The 12,082-nt window shown below is 51.3% G+C and overlaps 1 protein-coding gene across 1 annotated transcript; it reads left to right on the top strand.

Moving 5' to 3' along the window:
* The first annotated feature begins 3,448 nt into the window (after nucleotides 1-3,448).
* Nucleotides 3,449-10,427, top strand: Slc35e4 (solute carrier family 35 member E4). Its single transcript, XM_046439453.2, has 2 exons — nucleotides 3,449-4,705; nucleotides 9,454-10,427. Exons 1-2 carry the CDS (start codon nucleotides 4,087-4,089, stop codon nucleotides 9,885-9,887), a joined length of 1,053 nt encoding a protein of 350 aa, XP_046295409.1. The 5' UTR covers nucleotides 3,449-4,086; the 3' UTR covers nucleotides 9,888-10,427.
* Nucleotides 10,428-12,082: the final 1,655 nt, after the last annotated feature.

The following is a 12,082-nucleotide window of genomic DNA, read 5'->3' as shown; positions in this document are numbered from 1 at the left end:
GTGACTAAAAGACTAAAAAGGTGCTTGCCTCAGGTCACACAATCTGTAAGTGGAAGAGTTGAGATCCTCATCCAATGATCCTAGTGTATGATACCTGACAGGGCACTTTTCAGCTGCCTCTTACCCCCTGTGACATGACCTGAGAAAGCCACAAGCCCCTCCATATGGGAAAGACTGGCTGTGGCAGGTCTCAGGGTCTATGAGCTGGGTTTGCTCTTTCCTCCAGGAGGGACTGTCTTCCTGGCTCTGAGGAGCAGGAAGATTCTGAACCCTGTTCACTGGTGCAGGGCCTAACCTTGGACCGCATGGAGGAATGCTTACCTTGCTCATTGTGCAGCAGGGAAGTCCTAACATAGAACGCTATTTTTTTGGGACAAGGTGCTGTAGAACACTGGCAAGCACAATTTATTTATTCCTTTGACAAAAAGTTATTCCCTTGTTGGTGCAGGGTCAGGCTATGTGGTAGTTTCTGCACTCTTGGTATCTTGACTTCTATAAGATGATATGTATGTATCACCCCTGGCCTATCATGACTGTTATATGTAGATTGGCACACACCTGCTATAAAAGCAATAAAGCAGATGCTGTTCTCTGAAACCGTCTCCGGAGGGGTTTCTCTGTGCCCTCAAGCTCCCCACAATCAATGTTGGAGGGTCAAGCCCCCCAGCAGTTCACCAAAAGGATATTTGCTAAGCAGACCCAGCCCACTGATTCGGGAGTTGCCAAGAACAGTAATGAACTTGAATATGAGGCTCAGTGCTCTCTTACCTATATTTTCCCAGCCCTTCTCTTCTTCTTCAGCTTTCTCTGAGTAGAGCTCTAGCCAGAACTCTGCCACCTTTCCAATTCAAGCCCTAAGTTCCTTCTTACTTTCTGATCATGTGTCCCACAGCCACTGGCCAGGTGTAGTTTTGCACAATCAGCAGGGACCTAGAGAAGCCAGGGTCTGAGAAGCTCTCCTCCAGGACTTGGCTTGGTCTAGCCTGCATTTAAAACACCAAGCCTGTTTCCCATTTCCCAGCTGTGGGATAATGCCTGGGTTTACACAGAATGTTCATGCTTATGATCACATCATAGATCATATGTGAGAAAACTGAGGCCTCAGTGGAGAGGTGATCTGTCCAGGGTCATGATCAATAAAGAGAAAAGAGAGAAGACTGTCCCATAGCCTCTGAGGCCCAGTGGCTAGAAATGGATTCTTCTTCACTTCTAGCTATCCCAGTGTCCCACTTTGCACTGCTTACTTCCCATAGCACTGCTTGGCCCCCTAACATGCAAGTCTCAGATTTGAGGGACTTGGGGAGATGTAGGCAACTTTAGGCTACTCTGGGTTTTCTGGTAGGCCCCAAGGAATGTGAATGAGTCCCTTGCTGCTTCCATGAAGTTGGGCACCCTGATCCCTCCTTCTCCCACATGAAAATAACTTATTGAGGGCCCTGCACCTGCTTCCTTCCCTTCACCAAAACTTCTATGAGAGTAATCCCCTGCCTCCAGGGGTAACCAAAGAACAGATGGGATAAAGTGCTCTATTCCCTGGCAGCTGGTTGTTCTGTCTTCCTGCAATTTGCCCCTTCTGGGTTCCCAACTGGGATGGTCACTGCTGGATCATATTCACTGAGCTCTGCCCTCAGCCTCCCCTACCCCTGGGGTATACACCTTCACCACCAACGTCTGCCCAGATCTCAATTAATCCACTTTCCTCAGAGCCACCTCTCACGAGGCAGGGCAGGAGAGAGCTACTTTGTATGGTCTTTAAAGGCAGTGTAGACAGATTTTCACCACCTAGCATTTCCTACCAGCTCATCTCTGAAAAGATCAGGGTGTTTTTGTTGCTTTTAAAAATTATTCTTAACATTGTTTTTTTTTTTTTTTAATTGAAGGGAACTTACTTAAAAATTGACAAAATCCGCAAAAGAATAAAGCCCATAGGGGGCCCAGATTCCTCCTCCTCAATAAGTAGGGTGGGGTTGTCCCCTTGTCTGGTTCAGTTTCCCTCCCACAACTTCTCCTGCAGAAACCCTAAAATGGCCCCATCTTTTGTCCTCAGCCTGGAATCCTCTTACCTGTGCCCCTTGCCCTGAAATTTGGGCTATTCAGCAGTGATTTGCAGGCTCCAGCAGGCATCAGAATCACCAGAAGCTAACGTGACTACGTAGATTCCTGGAACCCCTGACAGAGAGGTCTGACAATACCCGTCTCCTGTGAGGCTGAGGTTTTTCCACGGTGTCCAATGACTGAAGGGCTTTAAAGGCACTTGCAGTCATTGGGAATTCTGACCACCAGAGGGCAGAGCGGGCCAAGTTAAGCCGTCCCCCTTTGCTGTCTTTGTTCCTCTGGTCAGGTAGCTGTCAAGGACTCGCTGGTCAGAGCAGACAGGGGTGAACCCTGTTCAGGTGGGCAGGAGCTTCCACAAAGGAAGGAAGCCTGAGAACAAGAAAGAGGCTCATAGATGGTACTGGGCCCCTGGCTGGGCCTTGGTCCTTGTTCACCTGGACTCCAGAGCTCAGAGAGACCAGGTCCAGGCCTGGAATCTGGGTCGACCTGTCCTGTTCTGGTGCGCTCTATTTACACAACCCTAAGCTACATAAACATCTGTCGTTCGGATGGGAAAACAGAAATCCAGACAGAGGCAGACTTAGTGGTAGCTGCTCTGCCTTACAGCCCAGGGCTGTCTTGCTAGGGCTGGGGGTAGGAGGTGGACCCCAGGAAGTTCACCTACAAGTCAGCTCTGAGTGACCAGGGGACAGAACAGATGCTGCTGGCCAGGAATGGATACCGGCTGGCGGTACCTTGCTTCCGCAGCTGTGGGTAGCGGTGGTGATTCAGCTTTCCTCTGTGGCCGGAGGGGGCACCGCCCTGGGCTGGGAGAAGGGGGAGTATATTGAAAATAGGAGGGGAGAGGGAGTGGACTTAGGGGACCTTGTGACTTAGCCCTGTTGGATGCCAAGGCCCCCACAAGATAATTATGGGCAGGGATGATGTATGTCTGAGAATGGTCCTGGAATAGGGCCTGTGTGTCACGCTTCAATATCCCACTCCTTTACGACAGCTTGGGAAGCTCTGGGGAATACCAGTTATATCCAGCACTACGTGTTGTTCTTTAGGGGGACTCGCCTTGGAGCTAGATGGAGAGGGTCCTGATCCCCACTGGTGGCGGAGCAGATAAGACTCCAACTAGAGGGACTCTAACCCACAGATGAGCAGACAGAGGTGGGAGGAGGAGGAGGAGCTGAAGCGGGCCTGCCAAGCCGATCACCGGTGGATTGAGAGCCTAGGCGTGAGGGCGGGGCAAGACACACACACCCGAGCTCCAGAGGCGGGGCCTGACCGGGGGTGATGCCGGGGGCGAGGCCCAGCTTTCCGGGTGGGGCGCGGGCCGAGGAGGTGGTGGAGGAGGCGGGGCCAAGGACGCGGGGCCGCGCCCAACTGGCTGGGCGGGACTGGAGCCGGGCGGGAGGCTCTCCTGGAGCCCCAGCCGCAGCCCCAGCCGCAGCCGGCGCAGCTCCGAGTCCGAGTCAGAGCCGTAGCACCGGCCCTGTTGGAATCAAGCCGAGATCCCTGCCTGGCACCGGTCGGATCGCAGGTTGGTGTGTCAACGCACATCCCGGGAATTATCGGAGGTAGCGAGGCGCGACCACCCCCGGTACCACAAGGTGCGGAGCCAGGATTGCCCCTGACAGGCCTGGTCACAGCCGGAGAGCGCAGGAGGTCCGGGAGTCCCTAAAGGGCCTAGGCACTGAAGAGGAGAAAAGGAGAGGATTCCACCTAAGAGCATACCGTAGACTCGGTGCAGGGAGGAGAGTGGAGACTTCATCCAGCACCGGGCAGGGGTGCGCGGAGCTTCACGCTGGCATCCCAGCAGCCACAACCTAGACTCTACCTTATCTGAGTCAGAACACTGATAGCCTAGCTTCCAGACCTCGGCTGGCCCAAGGGACCTGGCACACAGAAACCGTTCCCTCACCTGTCTGAGACTGGCACAGGGTCCAAGGAACCAGAGTCTGGCCTGACTCAAAGTGAGGATCTCCGGTGGTCCTGAGCTGCTCACTGGGGAGCCTGCCTCCTGCCCCATCTCCACTGGTGCGAATGTGCCGCTGCCCATTGGAACAACATGAAGGCAGGATGACCTCAGCGGAAGCAGTGGAAGTGACTGGAAGTGCTCGAGTGGCTGGATCCCCTGAGTGGCCCCCTGGCAGCCCCCAGGTCCTCAGGCAACCTGGCCGGGTCCGGGTGGCTGTGGCAGGATTGGTGTGGCTGCTGGCAGGAGCCAGCATGTCAAGCCTCAACAAGTGGATTTTCACAGTGCATGGCTTCGGGCGGCCCCTGTTGCTCTCAGCGCTGCACATGCTGGCGGCAGCACTAGCATGCCACTGGGGGGCACGACGCGGGATGCCTGGGAGCACCCGCCTACGAGTGCTGCTGCTCAGCCTCACCTTTGGCACATCCATGGCCTGTGGCAATGTGGGTCTGAGCACTGTGCCCTTGGACCTGGCTCAGCTGGCTACTACCACCACACCACTGTTCACCATGGCCCTGTCTGCGCTGCTGCTGGGACGTCGCCACCATCCACTACAGTTTGCTGCCATGGGTCCACTCTGCCTGGGGGCAGCCTGCAGCCTGGCTGGAGAGTTCTGGGCACCCCCTGCTGGCTGTGGCTTCTTGCTGGCAGCCACCTGCCTCCGAGGTCTCAAGTCTGTTCAGCAGAGTAAGTTCATATGGGGAAGTGGGAATTAGGGTGGGTGTGGTCTGGATGTCCCTGTGAAGGGTGTGACAGTTATCCCATTTTATAGATGAGGAAACTGAGGCTCAGAGAGGAACAAAAGCTAAGTGAGTTTCAGGCTCTGGAGGCTTAGCCAATATTCAGTAATAATTGCCAATGATATGTCTTACATGGCTCATTAAATCTTTTGTCTCTCTGAATCCCCACACTGCCCCATCAAGGCAGGTACCATATTGTCTCTGTTTAATAGAGACCTTGCTATGGACCCTGATGTGTCAGTGAGCAGCAGAGGTAAGATTTGAACTCAGAATCCATGCTGGGGGAGTCAGGTGACAGTCAGCTGACCAGAAAGAGACCAAAAAGTGTAGAACAGGGAGAGAAAGAGAAAGATGGCAGGTCTTGAGCTGGAATTTGGAAGACAGGGTTTGAACAAGTCTAGGAAATGCTGATGTTTTGTGGGAGCTATGTGTTATAGGCCTGGTGCTAGGTGTTAACCCTCAGTTATCATAGCAACTACTGCCTTCATCCCCATTTTACAAGCGGTAGGACTGAGACACAAAGAAGTTTATGTGACCCAGGGTCACACATTTCCTAAACATAGCCCCTACCTAATTTGTGCCCTGGCCTCCCTTAGGTGTCCCACTTGGGTAGGAAGTTCTGGGTATCAGCCATGCCTTTGCTTATACTTTCTGGGTAACTTTGGGCAAGTCTAGATCTTCTCTGGGTCAGAGGAGGAGGGTCAAAGTTGATAGAGTCCCATGCACCTCTTATTCTCCCTCCCTCCCAGTTTGTAGGTCCTGTGAAGAGACCCAGACTCAAGCCTGAGAAAGAGAATGGCTGTGGTGGGGGTAGAGGAGTGTTAGAGGGTAGTTTCCAGGGTTGGTGGATTAGGGTTGGGGACAACCTAAGCCTGGGGCAGTTTGAGTCAGAGCTAAGCCCCGCCCTGGAATCTTTGGAGCCAGGACCCAGAGGTCCTGTCCCATTCTCCCAGGCCTTGAGGCAAGGCCAAAGCCCAGTTCTATTTTTGCCCTCAGGTTACATGAGCTGGGTACTAAAGTTGGGCATGAGCTTTGGGCATAAGTTGGCTCTGGGAAACCTAACCCTCTGAGGCCCTCCTGGGCAGGGCCACAAGGCTGGGAAGGTCCTAGCCTCAAGGCCCACTGAGAATCTGCTGAGGCTGTACTCCTCACTCAGGGCCCCAGGCAACTCCTATCTGCAAGAGTGGCTTTGGACAGCCAGGCCTTGGGGCAAGGAGGCATGGAATGGCATGTGCCTTGCATCAGATCCCTTCTTAGCTTGTGCTAGCTCCTTCCTTCCCTCCTAAGTTTCAATTCCCTGACATCCTGATGAGTTGGATGTTTACTTAGGGTTCCCACAGTGTCCTCTGCTTTCCCCATCCTGGGGCATTGAGAGCCATTGATAACCTATCTGCTTCCCATTAGACAAGCTTTGGGGAATTTCTGTGCCCCCAATATCTGGCCTGGACCTGGTCATGGGGAAGACACTTCTTAAATGATGGACTTATTGATGGCTCTGACAGCCCAGTTGGTAAGCTGGTGAGGCTGCCTGGTTCAAGGTGCTAAGGATGAAGCTTAGGAGGCTGGAGGACCCACTAATAGAGATGGGAGCCCAGCTAAGATGGAAGAAACAGACTGGATCCAGGGACTGAAATAGGTTTTGAAAAGGAAGAGGTTTCTTTTGCCAGAGGTGTCAGGGCCAGATTCAGATTAGGGTGTAGATGGCTGATGACAACTCCCTTACTGAGAGCAGATGCCATAGGACCAGAAGATAAGTGTCCAGGAAGGGAGAGCCCAGTCAGCAATGGGCAGAACCCTAGCTTTCCTCCTATCTGGACCAGTTGGAAACCTAGGGAAGTATAGGGGAAGTGGGATGATACCACTCTCCTACCTATAGAAAGGCTGGGAAGTGGGGTGCTAGCCTGCTGAACTTATTCTCAGCTCTACCCACCTGTGTCACAGAGCAACCTGATGCCATCACTGTACTTTGAGCTCTTGTATGACCTGGGAGACAATCTCTTTTCAGGAGAGATGTTCTATAGCCAAGGTGGGCACATGTGTGGTAGGAACAGGTGCTTCTTCCTGAGCACACCTGCCTAGGGGAGGAAGTGTGTAGCTATGATAATGACAACAACATAATTATGATAATGTCCAACACTAGGTGCCACACCATGTTCAGTTCTTCATAGGGACAGAGCTGGAAAGGGCATTCTGGGAATGGGAAAAGGCCATGCCAGGGTATAGGGGATCATGTCAGCTGCTGGGGTTAGCAGTTACACTGGGCATCAGGCCCTGTGCTCAACACCTCATCCCCTGTAAGAGGGGTGTTGTTACCTCCCCATGCTACATATGGAGACTTAAGACATAAAGAGAGGGTGATTATACAGCTAGGGTAGGGACAAAAAGGGAATAGGCCAATCGTAGAAAGCAGAGTTTAGAGAAGGATCAGTTGGTATGTCAGCATGTGGCACAAGCACAGATGTGCTCAGAAGATGAAACAAAAATGCCTTCGAATAAGAAAATTGACATGGATGGTTTCTAGCAGGGGAAGGGTCACTGAGGAGGCAGGATGACACACATTTTGAGAGTGACTTGACTCTGACAGGGGATGACTGCCCTTCCCCTGGGCTTCAGGGGTATTGGGTGGGATGCAGGACAGGTGCAAGGAGCCGGATGAAGAGGCTAGAACTTTCCTACCTCACTGCCTCCAAGGGTGAAATTCAGCAAGGGTGAAATTCACCTGAAAATCCAAAGCCTTCCTGCCATGCAACCTTTAACACACAGGCCAGAGGCAGCTCCTGTTGGTGCTAAATTTGGAACCAATAAGCAGGAGGCATTCTGATTATCTGTTTGTTTCTAGAAATGCTTGAGCCGGAGGGACTGTTGCCTGGAGAACAAAGTCAAAACAGAATGAAATCAAGAAAGGAATAAAATTTCCTATTCTAAGCATAGCCTTAGTGAGTAAGCAAGTATGTGACTGTTTGGAAAGTGCGTGTCAGAAAATGTGCGGAGGCTCAGAAAACCCTGGGAGGGGACCTGTATCAATTACTCATTTCTCTCCACAAACACTTGAAGAAGGCCCCAAACCTCACTGTCCTCATGCATATACTGTCATTTCACCTGGGCTGTATCTGACTCTGGTAGTAACACTTACTTCCTTTGTGAATTGGCTGGATGGAAGCATGTGTAGACACAGGTACATACCAGCACACAGTCACACACCTGTGCAAGGTAGCAGCATCTCCTCTTAAAAGGTTTCCTCTTGCTGGGTTTGGTGACACACGCCTGTAATCCCAACTACCTGGGAGGTTGAGGCAGGAGGATCACAAGTTTGAGGCCATCCTGCATAACATAGAAAGACCCTATCTCAAAAAATAAAAAGGGCTGGGGATGTGGCTCAGTGGTAGGGTACCCCTGGGATCAATCCTCTATACCACTAAAAAGGAAAAAAAGAAGTTTCCTCTTAGTTCTGGATCCATCTCAACAAACCCTAATGTTGGTAGCAAAAAATACTGATTATCGTCATAAACAGTGAGTAAGAGCCAAGAACCAACAATGACTTTCTTGTTCCCTTGTCATCCAATGGTCATAAATACATGAAGCAAAGACTGAACCCACCATTTTGACTCAAACCATTTATTTAAATCTATCTTCCTCTTCTTCCTCTTTTCCCTACTCCCCCTTTCCACTCCTATTTCTCCAATTCCTCCTCCGTCCCCACCCCAACTTCTCCTCCTTTTTGACATGTAGCTAATAAGTGGCAGGACCCTCTGCTGGCCCATCCATTGCTAGGTGTTCAGAGCTATAGTGTGGGATCCTGGTGGGTGTTGATAAGGGCTGGAGCTAAGAAAGGTGGGTCAGATAGTATAGGGTCTTCAAAGATGGGTTAAGAACTTAAGACAGTTCCCTCCAGGCCTAGGGAGCCCCTGAAGAGTTTGATTTTTTTTTTTTTTTTTTTTTTGAGCCACTTTTCGTGTTCCTTGACACTTGGTTGTTCCAGGTACATTAGTTTCACCCTGTGGGAAGTAGTTTGAAGCAGATAAGTATTTTATAAAATCTTTTTAAAATATTTACTGAATGCTTACTTATTAAAATTTTATGTTATCCTTTTAGCTGGTGTGTAGCACACAACCTGATTTCAGCTACTTGGGAAGCTGACAGGATCACAAGTTTAAGACCAGCCTCAGGAATTTATCGAGGACCTAAGCGACTCAGGGAGACCCTGTCTGTAAATAAAGTGGCTCAGTGGTTAAGTGCCCTGAGTTCAATCCCTGTCATAGGAAAAGAGGGAGGGAGGGAAGGAAGGAATGGAGGGAGGGAGCGAGCGAGGGAGGAAAACAGGCCACCCTGGGGCTGTAGCTCAGTGATAGAGCACTTGCCTAGCATGTGTGAGGCCCTGGGTTCAATTCCCACTACTACCCCCCCCCCAAAAAAAAGGTATATTTTACTATGTACCCAACTATCCAAGTGAGGAAACAGGTTTACTGAGTGTCTCTCATGAGCCCAGGTCACAGCTAGTCAGGAGTGGACATAGGACACAAACCCAGGTGGTCTGACTCTCCTGATTGACGGTCATAGTTCAGAGCAAGTCATTAACCCTGCATGAATGGTCAAGGCAGGTTTCCTGAGATCAGCCGTGGAGGCCACATTGGGTTGGCTCAGTGGGGCTTGTCTCTGCACTGCACTGGGTCCTGATGGTCACTGTCTTGGTTGCAGGTGCCCTGCTGCAGGAGGAAAGGCTAGATGCAGTGACTCTCCTGTATGCAACCTCGCTGCCCAGCTTCTGCCTGCTGGCGGGTGCAGCACTGGTGCTGGAGGCTGGTGTGGCCCCACCACCCGTTCCTACAGATTCCCGCCTCTGGGCCTGTATCCTGCTCAGCTGCCTCCTGTCTGTGGTCTACAACCTCGCCAGCTTTTCTTTGCTGGCCCTCACCTCCGCTCTCACCGTCCATGTGCTGGGCAACCTCACCGTCGTGGGCAACCTCATCCTGTCCCACCTCCTGTTTGGCAGCCACCTCAGCACCCTGAGCTATGTGGGCATTGCGCTTACCCTTTCAGGAATGTTCCTTTACCACAACTGCGAGTTTGTGGCCTCGTGGGCTGCCCGCCGGGGGCTGTGGCAAAGAGAGCAGCCTGGCAAAGGTCTTTGAGATCTGGGGGAACTCATGAACCACACCCAGGACAGCCTCATCCTGAATCAACCTTGGCCAATGGCCATGGGAAAAGTGGAAAACAGGCAGCCACCAGGCCAAGGGAAGGAGAGGCACCTTCTGGAAGGACTCCCTAAGAGCTGGAATGGTGACTTCCAGAGAGATCTACCTCTTGTCCCCACCTATCTTACCCTGTCACAGACCCCATCCACTGCGGGATGGTGGATCAAAGCCTGGCATAGTCACTGCACCTGTTGGACTAATTTTTATGATTAGTAAAAGTGTATCAACTATTACACTGAAATTTCTGGGCAAACTTTGAAAAATCTCAACGTGTTATGATGACAACGATTCTCAACAATTGCACAATTCTTCCTCCAGTGGGGTAAGCAGTGTGGGGTTCCAAGAAAGGGCTTTCCACTGCTAGATCCCTCAAGGACTTGGGGTAGTCTATGCCAACTCCAGGCAGCTGCTATAGCCTCATTCTTGGTCCTCCCATTTTTGGGTCTTCCATCCTCAAATAAACTATTTTTGCTTGGATCCTGTGTCATTCCTTGCGGGTACAGCCAAGGGAATAAAGGGAGAGCAGTGGGCCACCCATGCTGAAACTAGGACATTGTCTCTGACCTATCATAGCCTGTTCAAGCCCCCAGCCTAGCCCTGTTTTCTATAATCCCTCCATTAGCCAGGCCACTATTATCCATTTTTTGGACAGTGACATTGGCCTCCTCCCTGCTCTTCCCTGTCCCCTCTCCCAGGGCCCCTTCACCTGGAAGGAACTTTTCAAAAACACACATGCTCTGTGGCTTCATACTGCTCTAATGATATGGTCAGAACTTCCTACCCCAGACCACACACAGCTCTTGGGATCTGGCTCCTGTGGCTTCATCAGGCTCCTGTCTCACTTCTCTTTCCCTTGGACTCCGCCTTCCAGGCTCAGTAACTTCCTTCAGGTTCACACAATGCCAGATACACCCTTGCCAGAGCCTTTGCCCATGCTGTTCCCTCTGTCTGGCACCCTCCTACGCTCCTTCCTTCTTTCTGCTATACCCTTGCCAAGGGGGAAAGGTCAAACATGCACATCTCCCTTATTTTTTCGGTATTGACCCAGGGGTGTTTGCCACTGAGCTACATCCTTAGTTGTTGTTGTAGTTCATTTTTGTACCAGAGATTGAATTCAATGGCTCTTAAGCACTGAGCCACATCCCCAGGCCTTTTTTATTTTTTTATTTTTGAGACAGTGTCTTATTAAGTTGCTTAGGGCCTAGCTAAGTTGTTGAGGCCAGCCTTGAACTTGTGATCCTCCTGCCTCAACCTCCTGAGTCACTGGGATTATAGGCATGCACCACTGTGCCAGCCTACCTTGCCTTTAAAGACCAGAAGCTTGGAGTCATGGCACATGCACAGAGAGGCTGAGACAAGAGGATTGCAAGTTTGAGGCTGACCTGGGCAAGACCCTGTCTCAAAATAAAAAATAAAAGGGGCTGGAGGTGTAGTTCAGTGGTAGAGTACCCTGGTTTAATTGCCAGCAATGCAAAAAAAAAAAAAAAAAGCGAGAGAGAAACCTAGGGGTTAGGGTTTGTGGGTGGGTGGCTCAGTGATGGAGCACTTGCTAAACTGTTCTGGGTTCTATCCATAGTGCGTGCACGCTCTCTCTCTCTCTCTCTCTCTCTCTCTGTCTCTCTCTCACACACACACACACACACACACACAAAAGCATGGTGGCCTGTGCCTGTAGTGACAGGTTTTACAGGCTTAAACAAGAGGATCACTTGAGCCCAGGAGTCTTGAGATCAACCTGGGCAACATAGCAAGACCCCTTTGTCTCAAAGGGAGAGAGAGAAGCCCCAAAAGGAAGACTGCTAGGAGAGGGTCTTAACAATGGGCCATGCCACAGGGCTGTGGGTGAACAGGGTAAAGCATTGGGGTATCCCCATTGAGGAAGTGGGAGCACTCAGCAGGTAGCACTCAAAGTTAGCCCAGGGCCTTGAAAGGAGCAGAGCTCCCATGCAGAAAAACTAGGGCAGGAGTTTCTATCCCTAGAGCTAGCCTGGAGTCCTGTGACCAGCTGTCCCCCACCCTCAGCCTTGTCACATCACCTCTCTGTCTTTCTTTGGTGCTTCCTTATACCCAGCTACCTCCCCTCAGGGATCACCTGTTAAAAATGACAAGGATCCAGCCTAGAGCTGGCAGTC

This window comes from Marmota monax, unplaced genomic scaffold, assembly GCF_021218885.2.
Source record: "Marmota monax isolate L192 unplaced genomic scaffold, Marmota_monax_Labrador192_F-V1.1 WCK01_AAM20220418_F8-fsc00253, whole genome shotgun sequence".
NCBI classification, from domain to species: domain Eukaryota; kingdom Metazoa; phylum Chordata; class Mammalia; order Rodentia; family Sciuridae; genus Marmota; species Marmota monax.
The sequence above is the reverse complement of the archived record's forward strand: the minus strand, read 5'-3'. Positions and strand labels throughout refer to the sequence as shown.